This window comes from Aulostomus chinensis, chromosome 23, assembly GCF_037954235.1.
Source record: "Aulostomus chinensis isolate RoL2024-O1b breed Wild chromosome 23, RoL_Achi_v1.0, whole genome shotgun sequence".
Classification (NCBI taxonomy): Eukaryota; Metazoa; Chordata; class Actinopteri; order Syngnathiformes; family Aulostomidae; genus Aulostomus; species Aulostomus chinensis.
Window position 1 is genome coordinate 8,385,930 of NC_141342.1, and position 17,978 is coordinate 8,403,907.

Here is a 17,978-nt window from a genome sequence, read left to right on the forward strand (position 1 = left end):
AACAGTATTACAGCCATGCTTCTACCTTTATAGTAGTATATATAGTATATAGTAGTATGCTATATATATAATTAAATTATACTTTACAGTACAAAATGAATGTTTCTCTCATCTTTGATTTATGAGAATACAGTACAGCCCTACCTGAACCATCAATTCATGATGGTATTTATGTTGTGAGGAATTATTTTCCCCAACCTGGTTAGCAATTTGTTTTTATAATGCCTCATCATTCCTTCAGTCCGTCCTTCCATCATGATACACATCTTTGTTACTGTAAATGCATATGCTGTAGCCGATGGTTACTAGATTGGTGTAAATTAATAACACCAGTGATCATGTAATGTCTCACGGCAAGAATATCAAGTCTTAAGCATCAACATAGGTCACTAATCGAAAATAACCCAAAGCAGCATTTACTGATATGCCCTAAACCTAACATCTCAACTGACTGCCTGACCCTAACCTAACCCTAAACCTAACCAGAACCTGATTCTAACCTCGACCCTTAAACCAAGTCTTGACCTTCAAACAGCCCTTTGAAGAGGTGAGCACCGGCTAAAATGTCCTCACTTTCCAAAAATGTCCTCACTCTGTTGCTTAAATACGTATTCTAGTCCTCAATATACAGCAAGTACAAGAACACACACACACACACACACACACACACACGCACATCTTATTTCACACACATGCATGTACACTGAACATGATCCCTCAAGGACAAAATTACTCTCACATCCCCACAACTAAATAAAAGCAAAAGCATGTAGTTGGTTCATTTTAAAATTATGCCTCCACATTTGTTTATGGCTGATTGTGTGCCTTTAACATGTTGACATTCAAATTTAATCCCTCTTTGTAATTAACCAGGCCCCACAAAAATAGAGGCAGAGTGATTAAAACAGGAAAATCCAATCAAACATGCTTCTTAGGACACATTCACTGATGAGGTGGGGGCTCAACACATAGGATGAGATACAATAACAATTACCCTTTAACGTGCTGTCAAATACACAAACACACACCCAAACACATGCAAAATTACACAACCAAACACATACGCTACCGCTTCAATACTAATTAAACCAGATATCTTTTCCCACACAGGATATCCCTGGCTTTCATCCTCTCCTCAATTAGATTGAACTTCTTACTGTTATGTTAGTGTTTGGATTAGGAGGGGTTATAGAGGAATTTGAGGGTTTCAAATCCTCCTTTGCCTTTGATTTACAGCATCAGCCACTTGTCAGTTATCTGGCTGTTAGATGGAGAAGCGTGTGTATGTGAAATTGGACATATATGTTCATTAAAACCCTCACTGGTGCCTTCATTGACCCTCTGTAAATACACTGGTTGCATAAAGACCTTGCATCACTTTCCCAACTGCTTCTTCTTCTTCTTTTTCTCCTGATGGGTCAAAATGAGAGCAGATGATTCTTAAGATGTTTCCTACGTGATTCAGTCTCTTGGCTCCTTTGAGGCTCTGACAGCAAAGAACTAAACTTGAGTCTTGATAATCACATGAAACACTACCTGACATTTTCCCCATGAGCTTATCAGCCCTGCTGACTTGCAATCCTGTATGTTAATGCTAATTAGGAATGGTCATGAGGAAAGCTTTCTGCTCCTCACAGACAAGTCCCAAACTCTCACACTACACCACCCCCCATATAAGGTTCAGCACATCTCAGACAAGCCATGAAATCAATTATTGTCCTGGAGGAGCTTAACACTCAAGTGGACTGTACCATTGCACCCTTTATGCATTTAACTGGGCTCTGCACACACAAAATGCATATGACTATCCACCTATCCAAGAAGACAAGACCTCTGTTCAGCTATTCTGGAACTGTGAGATGTTATTAGACTCAAAGCATAGATTGTCCTGGGCCTTTGCTCTGACACACATTTTGAAATTTCAAGGCAAGAAGATTACAGATAAAATGAATATTAGTAATTATGACATCATCCATCAACAGTATACGAGAATACACCAAGCCCAGAATGGGTGAAAATATTGGAATGCATCCTAACACGATGTGTTTTATTACTTCAAATGCTTGCCATGAAAAAAGTGAAAAAGAAATGTTATTTCTATTGTCCAACAATGTCCCCAGTCTGAGTCAGCAGTTCTCATCTGTTGCTGTGCACAGCCTGAGCCAAGACCAGCTTTCCTGTCCTGATCAACCAACAGTTTGTAAGCACTTCATAAAGGCTGGCTGAATATGATTTTCCCTTTTTTTTTCTACATGTAAAGTAGCTTTTCCCTCCATTTCACATCTGTGTCATTGGGAAAAGGAACTAACAAAACTTTAACACAATGACCCTTGCCAGCATGAAGCCAGCTGACCCAGTACTTCCTAAATGGAGATTAATGATGCCTTTAGTAACACTTTAGATTTTGAATGGCTTGCACACAGTTGCCATATAAGACTGGGACTATGGCTATGGTATGCTAAATTTTGAATTGACAATCCATCCAGTTACAACAGCAGCCAATCTCCTCCCTGACTCTGTTTCCACTGAGGGTGGCCTCCAACATACAGTATGTCCACAAGCCTAGGTTCAGTTATTTGCTTTCACCTTGTCTCTCCAGTGACTAGGTCCCATCCTGTCTCTCCAGGGGCTAGGACTTGAAGCCTGTTCCTCAGTTAGATAGACTCCAACATATTCCCTTGGGACCAGTCCTCGAACTGCTGTTCCAGTACCAGGGACTTGTCTCTCCAGTGTCTAGGCCTCACCCTGTCTCTACAAATGGTTGTACAGTCATCACAAATGACTAGATTAGATTATTATGTAAAATATAGTCACAGCTGCTCTGGCGGGTTCAGCCCTAATCCAATAACTAAAGGAAGGTTTGGGCTATACTGTTCTATACAAAGTCACCTCAATGTCAGGATGCTGTTCATGTGATGACACTTGTGCCTATACCATGATTTAAATTCTACAGCAGCACTCTATCCCCATTCCCACCTCACCCTCTGTTCCTCCACCACCCACCACCACAGAGATAGAAGGTTCGCCTCTCCAGGACATCGCTGGTAGAGATCAGATCAGCCGTTTGAGCTGCCTTGATCTCCTGTTCTCTCTCCCTTTGGTTCTCTCTTGTTCTTCCTCACCTCTTTATCTCTGCTCTAGGAAGAGCAGGATGGCGCGCCTAGAGTCCACCAGTCAATGCTGCAATGTAGGGATCTGCCAGGATTTGGGATTTATTGCTTTATAGACAGAGGAAATGTGAGTTCATGACATCAAAAAGAAAGCCTTGATGCTGCCGTCTGTGCTGGGGGTTGCAGTTCTGCCATGATTGCTCATGAGGGAGAAAGAATGAGTTATGCTAATGGACCCTACAACTCTGTGTGGGAGTCCCTCTGTAGTGTGTGTGCATGGTCCAATCTCATTGATGTACTCCCATCAAACAAGCCTTATGTGTTTCTCTTATTGTCTCATACACAGACACGCACACAAACACACACACAGAGGCACACAGACACACACACACAGACACACACACACACGCTGAGCAGCCATCCCTCCAATGTGTCATTGACATCCACTCCAGTCTGTAGCATGTTTCACATGTCACCTACTGACACCAGCCTCCAAAACCCAAGTCTGCCAGCCACCCTGAATTATTCATCAAATATGTCACAAAGCCAGCCATTGAGCTATTTCTCCAAAGATTATAGGCAATAAAATTTTGTTTATCGGTCTCTCACTGCTTTACTTCCTGCTATTGTCTTTCCCATGTCTCTCCCCTCTGTTCCTTTTTTTCATCTTTTCTCGCAAATGTCACATTCCCCTCCTTCTTATTGGCATCTTCTGTCACAGTGATTTACTAAAGTGAATATGACGTGCAGCGAGCCCTATTCTTGGCTCTTATGAAAGCCATACATTATCTTATTTTTTTCCCTCTCCCATTTCATGTTCGTCTTCTGCATTCTGTGTTTGACCATGCAGCAGTCCTTGTTCCTCTCTCTGCTGACATGTTATTCTCTTGTTTTGTCATTGATAATGTATGCAAATAGGTGCCATGAGAGTTTTCTTCACTATTGGTGATCAACTCATACCATTGCATGAACGAAGACAAGATTTCTATGTGTCAATTGCGGTTGATCATTATAAGCATGCTGGTTGACTGGAACTGTTTGACCCACCTCAAAGTGCCAAAATGCTTCTCTCCCTCATCTATACTTCTGTGCGCTGATGGTGTTTTGTAATAATATCAGTTTGTGAACATCCAGCAGCGGCACTTTGCCGTTTCCAAGCACCGTAATCTTTAGTTCCGTTGTGCTAAGGTGCCAGAATAACAAGGATTATGACAACCTGAAATGGTATACATATAGTGCCTGCAGCAGCCATCTTCTCTGCTGCTGGAGTACTTTAATTTGCACTGAAATGCAGCTCTTCTTGCTGCTAAAATCATGACTGTTCTTAATACCGAAAGGCTTTCAGTGAGTCATACTTTTCAGAATGTGACCCTGAGTTGGCTGCCCCAATGTCAGGTGTAGTACAGCAGTATAGTTTCTGACACCATTGGCTGCTGATTTCACTTACATGTCAATATCAAACACTTCCCAAGGGTTCGGGTGTATTTACACACCAATAATGAAATTCTGTACAATGAAAAAGGAATCTGGATTGAAACAAATTTTGCATGATAGGAGGATTCCTTGACCAACAAACTGAGGGTTCCACTGGGCTCCACTGATTTCACATCAGGGCAAACAGAAGAAGTCCGCAAAATTGGGAAGAAACCTGTTAATCTCATATTACACCCCATCTTTCAATACAAGTCACAAAGCAGTGACAGTATCCCAAAATAGTGTCTGAACCAGTTATGGTTCAATACCTCAACACTTGAGCAGAGTGAGCAGGACCAGGAACAAACTTCAACCCAGGCATTTTGTGTATTTTGTGTTGTATCATCATTTGCTATGTTTTGTTTGTTTGTTTTTGGGGGGGTTGATTTAGATTTTTTTTTTTAACATGAAATGTTAAATTTTACTTTTAGCAGATTCAAAATTTTTCTTTTACGTGAATTCCTTTTTTGCTTTTAATGTCATTTCGTTGTAATTTTGTTTAGAACACATACCTGTCTGTCTTTATTCAATTCATACATCAATACACTCATAAAAACAGGCAAAAAATAATTGGATATCATTAAATGATATATGAAATAAAGTTTCCAATGTACAGTGCTACGAGACAACAAAAACAACAAAATACATTATCAGTACATAAAATACTGTGTTCAATGTGTTGTGCATCTTCAAGACAATAAAAACAAAAAAGAGGAGAAAGACAAGAGGCTAGCAGCTGAATGATATTGTATTTAGGCTTTTTTAGGCACAGAACTTTAAATAAATTCATGTCCCACTCTGCAGTATACTTGAAACATACAGGCAGTGTCTGTCTTTCTTATCATGTCTTTTACTGTGTTATTTCCTGTCTTGCGTCAAAACCAAAGTCAGTTTTTTTAAATGTAGAGACTGGATAGTTCCGAGTTTTTGTTTAAATTTTGGGAGTTACAATAAAAAAGATTTGTCCAAGAAGTAAATAGACAAATAAAGAGAAAATAAAGTATCCACTTGAGCAGAATAACAGAAGATGTACTTCCTTACATCCCTGTGACTGGAGAACATTGTATCATCACTACTCTAATTCAGTTATTCTCTCAAAACACCCTCAACGGGTCAACAAACCTTAAATATAACAGGAAATATCAAAAACTATTCAAAGTTTCACATTTGAATTTTGTGTAGTACTCTGTGAGTAAAAGCCAGTGGTATTTCATATTTCCCCCCAAATGAAACAAATAACGTGAAAAAGTAATTACAGAGCTGTAGGTGCTAGCCTGGCTAGCTAGTTTGCGAATATTTCTTTTTTTTTATGCAAAGCTAAGCTACCTGGCTGTAGCTTCATATTTACCATAAAAATTGAACATTCTTGCCTAACTTAGCAAGAATGTGCTCATTGCTGATCCTTCAAAGAGAGCTTGTTAACCTCTTGAGACTATGCGTCATCCAGTAGAGCCTAGTTGACTCTCAGGCTTTGCCCTTCATTTATAACAAAACCCTGCTGCTTTTCTTTTCCTAATGAAGGCTGCAAGGTTATTAGCGACCTTTATCTGTTTTCTCTCCTATCTCTCCTGTCTTTTCCTGTGCTGCAGTCAGGCAGTGTTCAATATCTCATCTTATTCTGTACTGCGGTCTACTATCAATTCCAAGCTGTCCTGCCAGTGGTGCCGCACCATTTATGATATCAAGATGCACATCAGCTGCCAAATGTACACGTTTACTCATCTCACTGGGTGGAAAGAGAAGCAGATGGACAGTTTTGCTGCAGTCCTTCATATGTGCCAACCAACTGGACGATCCAACTGTGGAAACATGCTTGTACCTCCGAGCACATTTATGGATCATTTCATTCAATTTCATGTACCATAAAACTGTAATAACAGCAGAATCTATTATATTGGTTTCTCTTGTCAGTCCCAGCGGTGTCATGTTACCACTTCATCTACTGCCTGCTTCACGCTTTCATACTGACAGGAAACTGCTGATTGTCTCCCAGAAGGGGCTGGATGTTCACACACACACGCACACACACACACACACACTCACACATTCACTCACACACACACACACACACACACACAGACACACACTTTCAAACACACAATACTACTTGAGGTAGAAGCATAATGTAAAACAAGTGCTCCACTGCTCTCTATAGGCGTGATCATGGAAGTGCATTACTGAAGTAGTTATTTTGAAGTAGTTATATTTATTTCCCCCTTTACCATACATTTTTTTGGTACTTTAGTCACCTGAGATGGAACACTTAAATATTTTTAGCCTATTATAGACAATATTTTGCAATTTTTGACAGAGAAGCTCTTGAATATCCATCCATCCATTGTCATCTTCCGCTTATTCCTACACATTAAGGGTCGTGGGGGGGCTGGAGCCTATCCCAGCATCAACGGGCGAGAGGCGGGGTTCACCCTGGACAGGTCGCCAGTCCATCACTGGACCAACACATATAGACAGACAACCATTCACTCTCACAGTCACACCTACAGTCAATTTAGAGTATCAATCAGCCTCGTCCCCTCTTGATGTCTTTGGACTGTGGAGGAAGCCGGAGTACCAGAGAGAACCCACGCAGGAACAGGGAGAACATGGAGACTCCACACAGAGAGATCCCGCGCCCGAGCCGGGACTCGAACCCGGAACCTTCTTGCTGTGAGGCCACAGTGCTAACCACTGCACCACCGTGCAGCCTGCTCTTGAATATAATAATATTAATTATATAATATAATATAATATTAATCCAGTTGAAGGCTTAAAGGCTGGGTATGTGCATCTATGGTAAGCAGAAGAGTAGGACAAATAAGGAAAATGAATGTATAAACATGATCTATTTACCATTAGCTTACATGAAGTCAAAACATTTTTTTCTATTTTGGAGGAAATCTTTGAAGAGTAACACATTTGTTCTACTATGTAATAAAAATGTTAATCATTTTTCATGAACATTGAAGACTTATCTGGCAAGAATTTGATTAAATGAGTCTTAACAGGGAGACACTTTGTTCTTTATTTAACCTGCAAATTCCCAGGGATGTGATTACAGACTTTGTGCCCATGAAAATGCATACAATTCCTGTGTGCTGTGAGCCATTTAATATTATGTTGTAATAGGAACCTAGAGACCCTGCAAATTATGGTCTTAGAATTGTCCTTTTACTGCCCCTCTTCCAGGAGATCATACACTCGTCCAACCAACTCAGAGTGTGCTCTTTATTTTGGATGCTAAGGTTCCCTCAGTTTGCCTCAATTTCTTTCCACTGCACTGATGTAAACATAGCTTTACCTTGCGCACTGAATATATTATATATATCCTCCACAGATGCTCCAAGTCACAGCTGACTTTCTCCACCAGAGTACCTGCTTCATCAACAGTTTGCTGAGGAATGTCTCTATAAGAAACCGCAGATGGGCTTTGGATTTAGTGCAGTTCAGAAGGGGCCGATTGCTGCACTACTGCCTGTTTTGAGACAAAATCAAAAGAAACACAACCTTCGTTTTAAATCAGATTTTTGCTTTGACATAACCACAGTATATACTCAGACAGCTGATAACTAAAACACATAGTTCAAAAAATGTTGTACTATCCAGCAAAATAATGGGAAAGCTGGTACAATTAATTGTGCCTCCAGAATATTTTCATACTGGGAGGTCACGCCAACCATTGTCGACAATCTTTTGAGACATTAAGAAAGCAATGTGCTGACGTTACGCATTATGTTGACTTTAACACATGACGTGTGAAAGAATGAACCCAGTCTCTCCCATGCTAGACGTGCAGCTTATTAATTAACTTAATGAGATATGAGCTCGTTATTGGTCCAGATACAACACAGAGACCTGTGTTGTATCTGGCACAGACACAACATTATCTAAATAAAAACATTACATTTTTCAAGACTGAAAAAGTCATATTGGTGCACCAAACTGTTTCTGTACATAAGGCTTTGTGACCATGTGGAACAGGAGATGGTCCCTCCCACATTGAAGTTGAAAGCACACCATTGTCTAAAAAAAGGCCGTTACATGCTGCAGCATTATCAGTAGGGAAATGAGGTGAGCAGTTAATACCAAGACAAATACACAAAAAGAAGAGAAAGAATGTATATATATAGTACTTTATTATACAGTAATACAATATTGTCCTTCCAGTCCCATTTGCATTAAGGAAACAAAAGCCATTGGTGATGGAAGAGTCACTGAAATATGAGTTCTAAATATGTACTTCCTTAAATTCTCCAACAGTCCTCAGCCCTCATGAATTCAAAGTCACCATATTAAAAGAATCCTGACAGATCCAATCTGTCACATGTTCACTTTCCTGAGTACTTTCATCAGCAAATTAAACTTTGAAGAAAGAAAGAATTGTCCAGATAGCTCTGATGAGTCCCACTCAAGTGGTCCGTGAGTTGTTTTATATAACCTGAGTGAGTACATCACAGTGGATGAGTGACAGATGTAAACATCAAAGTGGCTGAGTCTCAAAACTATGATGAGTCACATCCGTGTGTGTGTGTGTGTGTGTGTGTGTGTGTGTGTGTGTGTGTGTGTGTGTGTGTGTGTGCACGCATGCGTGCGCGTGAGTCTGTGTGTTGTGGATTGGGAGTGGTGGGCTCAGCACCGTTCACGCTCCTGTGCTGTCATTCATCAGCACAGACCTATTGTGGTCCCCTCTGCCTCCTCTCAGTGAAATGTGGGCTGACACAACAGAGTTCTACAAAGCCCAGCTGGCAGGCTTTGTTATGCAAGCATATTGCAGCTCTGTTGCTGTCAGTGTGTTACAGGAATAATCCATCCAAAAACACACTAATGTCACGGCTGCTGGTGTGCATTGTTGGGCCAAATCTACAGTTAGATGGTAAATTTCTCATTGACTAAAAGAATGAATTCATGTTTGACTGGTGTTCATTTTTGAAAGCATGAAAGCTATTTTTTGTATTCTATTTGTTAACACATATGTGAAACAATATAGAGTACAGATTTAACCCCCCTACGCTAGTACGGAAAGTAATAAATAAGAGTAACATGACTTATTATTTGTAGACAGATTACAGATGTAACCCATATTGATAGTGGTGTGGGGATGAAAGCAAACTTTTAACAGATTCCCTGAGTTGTACAAAGTTTAAATGTGAGATTGTAAAGCAAAACCAAAGTTAATTGGGATGTTCAATGTGTGTTTGAGACATTCAAATAGAATAATCTTGGAATTGATGATTATGGGGATAAAATTCATGTAAGTAAAAAGGATGGATGTCTCATTATTGCAATGACAAGGAATCTTTTCAGTATTTTGTAGCAGATATGACATTAAGTTACTGTATATTAGTTGCTTTAAAAGTATTTTTTCTTCTTTTAAAGGTTGTGTACACTTGTATACTTTATTTTTAATCATATTTCACAGTGGCTCAAACTTCTCTTTGCATGCTGAGAAAAGAAAACCTGAAAAATGATTTCAGTATCATGATGCATCAGGTACTGTGTCTGTCATTACTGGTGTATTCCATAAATGCCTGTGGGAAAATCCAACACCTGAAGATTGTCAGTTTCCATTCATGTGTTGTTTTTAGAGAAGCTATGATATTTCTATGAAAATGCAAAAAAGAGATGTAAAGCAAGTAAGCTAAAGTAAAAGTACCACGGTGTTGATATAAAGCCTGCTGTATGGGCAGAAACTGAAACGGAAGCTGAATATGCGATATTCAAATTATATGAAGCAAACTGACTTTTTGTTTAAATCACATACATTTCTACTGATGCGGGGTTTTTTTTCTGCAATGCTGATAAAAGTCTTCCACATCACTAGAGGGCGTTCTTGATATGTAGCGTCACACACTTAACAGCGTCCCCAACTCACTGAGTTGTAGAATCACGTGACCGGAAGAGCAGCTTCAAAACATTGAACAACAAAGCCAGAAGTGTTGCTGTCGCCGTCTCGTGATGATTTTTGTCTTGTTAAGCTGATCGTCAGGGGAACTTTTTTTTTTATCGTGAAATTCGTCTCAGTGGCTCCATCATGGCGGGGCCTCTCTTGGAGTTTGAGACCGAGATGTTCTTAAGTCTGTTCGGCAATGACGGGCTGCTCGTGGTTGCAGAGGGGATGGGGATAGACCGCATACTGTTGCAGTTCATGCGGGTGTACTCGGAGCATGGCAGCCTGGTGCTACTGCTCAACACAACCGCACCCGAACAGGTCAGGACGGCCACATTGGTTGGCTAATAAAGCGCTAGTTAAGGTATTTTTCCATGGTGACCTGAACTGCTGTCTTCTATCCTCTCAGGAATATTTCACGGAGCAATTGCGAGTGGAGGGGGTGACGCACCTGCCCCGGACGGTGACCAGCGATGTCCAGAGCACCGAGCGCTATAACGTGTACACAGAGGGAGGGGTGCTGTTTGTCACCAGCAGAATCCTGGTGGTGGACTTCCTCACCGATCGTATCCCTGCTGATCTAATATCGGGTATGAGTGCAGAATCATGGAGAAAATGTCACTTCCATTCATAACTTGAACTTGATCGTTTAAAGGACCAGAGTGTCTCAAGATGAAATACGATAAGCTAAGATAAGCTTTGTTCGTCCCTCAGTGGGGAAATTGGCACTGTTACAGCAGCAGAAACAGAGAAGTTGCAGCATAAAAGTACAGTCTTATTTATTTAGTGGCAACTACATAGCTCCGTAAAGTCAAGTAAACATCTGTTTTCAGTGACTATTCTTCCCTTGAGCCATTCGCTGTTGGAGCTCAGTATGTGGCATTATGTGTGTTTCTGTTAGTTCAACATTTAAGATTAAAGGCAGAGTGTTGTTTATCTTAGGCAGGCCCTTACTTTGGTGGGCTGCAGGCCAAAATTATAAACGCGTTGTTCAGTTAAGACATTTTGTTTGTGTATTACTGTCTCTGCCTCTTCATTGATGCCTTCTTTCGCTTGTGCCGGTGTCAAGCTGTCTGATGGAATAATGAAAAAAAAATTTGTTCGAGATCCTACATGCTATAAATGACAGGTCACATCATATTTTATGGCAGGACTCAGTCAATTCCTCTATCAAGTTTGATGTTTTTCCCATCTGCATTTTGAAGACCCAATTTTTTTCTCAGCCTCTGATTGACTCCGTCCATCTCACTCACGTACTAGGCGGGCTTTTGGCAGAGCCCCTGGAAAAGCCCATTGTGTAGATAGGCTTCTGACTATTTCTTCCTGTGGTGGAAAAAAATCAAAGCCCCTTAGCACCCAATATTTTGCCTAAGTAGCTCAAATATTAACAAACGGTTAAAAAAAAAAAATTCCCACCACTAACGAGAGCTGCCGAAACTGTCAGCGCATGCATCACATCAGCCAGAGGTGCTGGTGTAGACACTGGTGGTGCCAGCAGCCGTGCAGGTAGAGAGGATATACAGCAGGGGACTTCATATTTCAGGGGTACAGCTTGGGAATCACTGATCGATAAGTGTCATCTTTCTACACCCACCCTCAGGTATCCTGGTTTATCGTGCTCATAAAATCATCGAGTCATGCCAGGAAGCATTCATCATCCGCCTATTTAGACAGAAGAATAAGACTGGTTTCATAAAAGCCTTTACCGACAAGGCCACAGCGTTCTCCTCTGGTTTCTGCCAGGTAGAGCGTGTGATGAGAAGCCTCTTTGTAAAAAAACTCTACCTCTGGCCCAGGTATGATACAGCATTCTTTTTCTCACAGAAAATGTTTTGACTTATTTTCATAAAATATTACTTGTGAACATTCCACCACTCTTGTCTCTCATCCCTGTTTGCCTTTACTCTCCATGTACTTTGTCTGGCAGGTTTCAAGCCTCTGTGAACTCAGCACTCGACAAGCACAAGCCGGAGGTGGTGGAGCTCCATGTGTCATTGACAGCAGCTATGAGAGCCATACAGAGCTCCATTCTTGACATCATGAGTGCCTGTCTGAAAGAGCTGAAACGCTACAACCCCACCTTAGAGGCTGAGGACCTCTCCCTGGAGAACACGCTGGGCAATTATTTTGAAAAGGTGCGGTACTTTAGAGGTGAAGATGTCTGGATGCATGCTTTATGAATGAACTACAAACAAATACAAAAGAAGCCCTGGAATTGAAATAAGTAAATCATCTTATTGTATATACACCAGTTCTTTTCTTTGTTTTGCAAATAAAAAGGGATTTTTCTCTCATTTATTTTGAATTCCCCAGTTCACATTTAGTAAAAATAAAGGGTGGTATTCTCCAATACTGTGATGTCAACAAATAACCAATTACCTGTTTGAAATATTCCCTGCATTGCCTCTTTGTTTATATCATCATTTTAAATGTATTAATAAAGGATTCATGATTCTGATTCTGATTTCCTAATATTCATAAGTTGCTGAATCTTAATTTTTCAAGCATTATTTTCCTCTTCCCTTTCCACCCAGACAATTCGTCACTACCTGGACCCCTTGTGGCACCAGCTGGGCACAAAGACAAAGGCGCTGGTTCAAGACCTCAAGGTGCTGAGGGTTCTCCTGCTCTACCTCACCCAGTACGACTGTGTCACATTCCTCAATCTGCTCGAGTCGCTTCGGTCCAGCCAGAAGATCTTCGGTTCCAACTCAGGTGAGGTGTGTTTTCTTGCTGATAAATAAAGGGATATTTCAAGCTGTAACATTTTCACAAACAATGGAAATGGACGTCATCTTTCTGTTTCATTGTTAACTGTCAGGGTGGCTGTTTCTGGACTCCAGTACCTCCATGTTTGTGAACGCTAGGAGCAGAGTGTACCGTGTTCCAGAGAACAAGAAGAAACTGAAAGTGGGTGCCAGAGCAGACAGACAGGAGTCATCGTCTGACTCAGGTGAGATTCCCCATGATGAAAAAAAGATTTATTCCAAGACAGTTGAATGTTATGTTTGATGTTGCTCACATGACGAAATGCCCCGTGTGTGTGTGTGTGTGTGTGTGTGTGTGTGTGTGTGTGTGTTTGTGTTTGTGTTTCAGAAGTGAAGCGGGAGCTGGTACTGGAGAAGAGCCCAAAATGGGAGGCTCTGACTGAGGTGCTACAGGAGATCGAGAGGGAGAACAAGAGCTGTGAACATGAACCAGGTCAGAGTTAATCTCAAAGCACTAAATGATGGGGACTTGGAAAAGGTCACAGCTGAAATTTTTTCTAATGAAATACAGATAATTGCATTTGGAGCTTGAGTGTGTCGTGTTTTCTCTCAACCAAAATACTCCAAGGATTCTGTATGTTTCATCTTTTAAAATATTCACATATACTGTAATGTGCAAAAATAACCAGCGGGTTAACTCCTTTTTGCTTTCTTAATGGTGTTACATATGCGGAAATCCTCAAAGTGGATGTACGTCTTAAATTGAGACCCAGGATATTAGCCAGCCTAAACCCAGCTACGTTTCACAGAGGGATCCTCAGGGCATGTTAGGGTTGTTCTGGTTCATTGCCAGTGCTCCACTACTAAAATAAATCATTAATATCACACACATGTTCCGTATTTGTCTTATACTCTCTGAGACAAATTAATTTTGTTGACTAGCAAGTAGCGAAAACATGCAAAACACAGTCGCTCTCCAGTTTCTATTGCCTCGTGGGCTATAAAGTGAATAAGATGAAGGATATTTTTTGCCTTATGGACCACTAAGCAACTTTCATAGGAATAACCAGAGTGCCACAACGGTGATCAGTTGTTTTTTTGTTTGTTTGTTTTTAGCCAGTTTGGAAATCTGCATCCCCAGGTGTTCCCTCAGTCAAAAATCACCAGGATTTTTGATTTAGATTTTTGATAACTGCCAGAAATGAGCTGTTCCAGACAGAAGCTGGGTTTCAAAAGAGTTTCATTTCACAAGATGGTCCTGACATATGTTCACCATTTTTACGCCTTGGCAGCCGTTCGAAGTTAAAAGCTAATGTTCGGCTATGAATGAATCACACAGCTGACACATGACTTCAGTGTCACCATAATGAGCTTCATGCTTCCTTTGTCTTTGGCGTGATGACACTAAATGCCAGTGACAACATCTCTTGTCTCGTTTTGCCACCTGTTTGCAATCGCCTAGTTAGAGACGGATAAACGCTTCAGAATTTATAAGTTGTGTATTTAAAGGCAAATTTAAGGTAGTGTTAACAACAGACCAGGCCACTCTATATGCCCCACCTCTAACGCTGTATCCAGTTTTATTTATACGTCCATGGCTGAAACGAGTAATGCAGGTGATGTCAGTTCACCATGTGTACGGTGTTGATACGTTGTAACAGGAAATGAATTCACTTGATTTAAGTTACCTGTGTGTGTTGGCATCAGGTCGTGTTCTGATCTGCGCCAGTGATGACAGGACCTGCGCCCAGCTGCAGCAGTACATCAAGCACGGCTCTGAATGGCTCCTGAACAGATTATATGCCCGCACCATTGCTAAACGGGACTCTGCTGCCTGCTCTGCTCTTGAGCTGGACACACAAAAGAAGGAGAAAGGCTGGCCCAAAAAAGGGGCAAAAGGAAACAAGCCTGCACAGAAAAAAAAGCCCACCAATAGTAAGAGCAAACCGTCTCTGACATTGACCCAGATGGTGGGGAAAGAAGAGTCAAGTGAGGCACTGGAGATGGGCAGCAGTGGAGATGACGACAAAGAGGAGGAAGAAGTGCTGGAGCTGGACTTGTCATCTGATGCTTACTATGCCATCCTTAAGGAGCCGCTGACTGTCATCCACCCACTGAAGGGCTGCACAGACCCCCACAGTTTGACACGTGTGCTGCATGAAGTGGAGCCGAGCTTTGTGGTGCTTTATGATGCTGAACTTAGTTTTGTGCGCCAGCTTGAGATCTACAAAGCTTGCCGGCCGGGGAAGCCACTCAGGTGTGTGTGTGTGTGGGGGGGGGGGGGTTATTCCTTCAGATCGTTTGTGTGATAGTCCTAACGGCCCATTAACTCAGCTCATGAACTAATTTGCATTATGTTTTTTCCCTCACAGGGTATATTTCCTCATCTACGGGGGCTCAACAGAGGAGCAGAAGTACCTGACAGCACTGTCGAAGGAGAAGAAAGCCTTTGAACACCTAATTAGGTCAGAACCACGACTTTCATCTCAAACACCATGGAATCCTCAGAGAGTATTTGTTGATGCATGTGTCAGCTCCTCATTGGTGCTTGTGTGATTCTGCAGGGAAAAGTCTGCCATGGTCATCCCAGAGGAGAGGGAGGGGCGAGAGGACACTAATCTGGACCTTGCTAGAAATTTAGACCCTGCCAACGCCACCACCAATACTCGCAAAGCAGGTGCATCTAAGTACTTCGATTTGTTTTTTTAATTCTCTTTGATTGTCTCGTGTGTGAAATTAATACGTGTATTTCCTGTTTCATCAGGAGGCCAGGACCAGCCCAAAGAGCCCTCACGAGTTATTGTGGACATGCGTGAGTTTCGTAGTGAGCTTCCGTCCCTGCTTCACCGCCGCGGAATGGACATTGAGCCTATCACTTTAGAAGTAGGTGACTACATCCTGACCCCGGATGTATGTGTGGAGCGAAAAAGTGTTAGCGATCTGATTGGCTCACTGCAGAGCGGCCGCCTCTATACTCAGTGCCTCTCCATGACCCGCTATTACCGAAAACCGGTGCTGCTCATTGAATTTGACCCAGCAAAGCCGTTTTCCTTAACTGCTCGTTCAGATTTCCGTCATGAGATATCATCTAATGACATTTCTTCAAAACTCACCCTACTCACCCTGCATTTCCCCCGCCTTCGCATTCTCTGGTGCCCCTCCCCACATGCCACAGCTGAGCTCTTCCTTGAACTGAAGCTAGGTCGCCCAGAACCAGATGCAGCAGCAGCTCAAGCTGTCACAGCTGAATCAGACATTGTGGCTGAATCAGCGGACCTCTACAACCCTGGACCTTATGACTTCCTGTTGAAAATGCCTGGGGTCAATACAAAAAATGTTAGAGCTCTTGTAAGAAGTGCTGAAAGCCTGGCAGATGTTGCCAAGCTCAGCCAGGAGAAGCTGGCAGAAATACTCGGAAGTAGTAACAATGCCAAGCTGCTCTATGGGTTTCTGCATAATACTGCTGATGTTCCAGCTCCAGTACAAAAGGGCAGACAAACATCTTAGCAGTGGTTTTATCAATATTCATGTATATTGTAAGTGTAAAACCACGACTGGAATGTACAGAATGAAATCTAATAATATTTATATCAATGTGTATTTGAAACTTCAGCTTTTGGGGAAAAATTGTTCGCCTTCTTTTTTAAAAATAAAATATGTTTTTGTATTTGTTGTATTTATCACCTGCTATTTGTAAATAAAGCTGCCTTGACACTTGTAAAGTATATACTGTACATTTTATACAAATTAATAAGAAAAAATTAAAAGACATGAAAAGGTAATAAAAATAGAAATAAATGTATTAGTTTGTGAATATAATTTATATATTTACTAAAAGTATAAAAGTACATAATACCTTTGATGAAGGTGTATTAAATTATCTGAAGTATCCATTATACTAAAGGGTCCAGTCCAGATATTGTGTTGTTAACCTGGCTTTTGTCTGTGTCCATTGATCCATTTTCTATACTGCTTGTCCATTAAAGGGGGGGGGGGGGGGGTACTGGAGCCTATCCCAGCTGACATTGGGCAAGAGGCGGGGTTCACCCTGGACAGTTCGCCAGTCCGTTGCAGGGCCATCAGGAGCATTTAAGGGCTAAGGACCTTGCTCTAGAATACTTGGACATGGTCACCGGGGGAAGTGAGGATCGAACCATCGGCCCTTTGGTTGCTAGATGGCCTCTCTACCACCTGCCTGTGTGTATCTTAATTATTTTCTTGCTTTACTTGCTGTTGCATGACATGATTTGTTGGTTTAAACAAGACAGAGAGGTAGTTCTGTTTCTGCTTTCTTTACATTGATTTCACACACATACACAAAAAACATCAGTGACCAACATTTGTAAATTAACCACGCCCCCACAGAGGGTAATCAATTCACTGAGAAGTGTCACTCAGCTTCCTGATCAAAATAATAGGAATAATAAAGCAGGGATCCTACATTTGAAAGCATTTTGATCGCAGCAAACATAAACATCCTAATTTATGAACTCATAATTCTGGCATTGTGCCCTTAGTAACTGTCACACAAGCTCTGTCGAATGAAAACCTCCACACTTGATCACGTTCAACACGGTACAGGTAAGGTTCACTGTGTTGAACTAAATTACATCATGTCTTTGTATTGTTTTATATTGTTTTCCTGGTGACTTTCATATCATTGATTGATAATTTGAATTACAGGCCGTGTGTGCTGCGTTTGTTGATCGCTGTTGGTAGTTTCAGGTTGTTCGTTGTCAGGTTTTTACTGCACCAATTCTATCAATTAAAAAAATAATTATATAAAATAAAGACATCTTCACC

At 41.3% G+C, this 17,978-nt stretch overlaps 1 protein-coding gene across 1 annotated transcript; it reads left to right on the plus strand.

The window, feature by feature from the left end:
• The first annotated feature begins 10,486 nt into the window (after positions 1-10,486).
• Positions 10,487-16,946, plus strand: ercc4 (excision repair cross-complementation group 4). The gene is made up of 11 exons (XM_086195113.1): positions 10,487-10,788; positions 10,877-11,057; positions 12,068-12,263; positions 12,395-12,602; positions 13,002-13,182; positions 13,289-13,420; positions 13,564-13,668; positions 14,883-15,432; positions 15,548-15,640; positions 15,740-15,852; positions 15,940-16,946. Exons 1-11 carry the CDS (start codon positions 10,612-10,614, stop codon positions 16,680-16,682), a joined length of 2,679 nt encoding a protein of 892 aa, XP_086051239.1. The 5' UTR covers positions 10,487-10,611; the 3' UTR covers positions 16,683-16,946.
• The last annotated feature ends 1,032 nt before the right edge of the window (positions 16,947-17,978 follow it).

Bases quoted from the DNA above. Each gene is read 5' to 3' on its own strand.
- ercc4 (XM_086195113.1), top strand. From the start codon at position 10,612: ATGGCGGGGCCTCTCTTGGAGTTTGAGACCGAGATGTTCTTAAGTCTG. The intron at 11,058-12,067 runs GTATGAGTGCAG...ACCCACCCTCAG, and splicing joins CCCTGCTGATCTAATATCGG to GTATCCTGGTTTATCGTGCT. The intron at 13,183-13,288 runs GTGAGGTGTGTT...GTTAACTGTCAG, and splicing joins GATCTTCGGTTCCAACTCAG to GGTGGCTGTTTCTGGACTCC.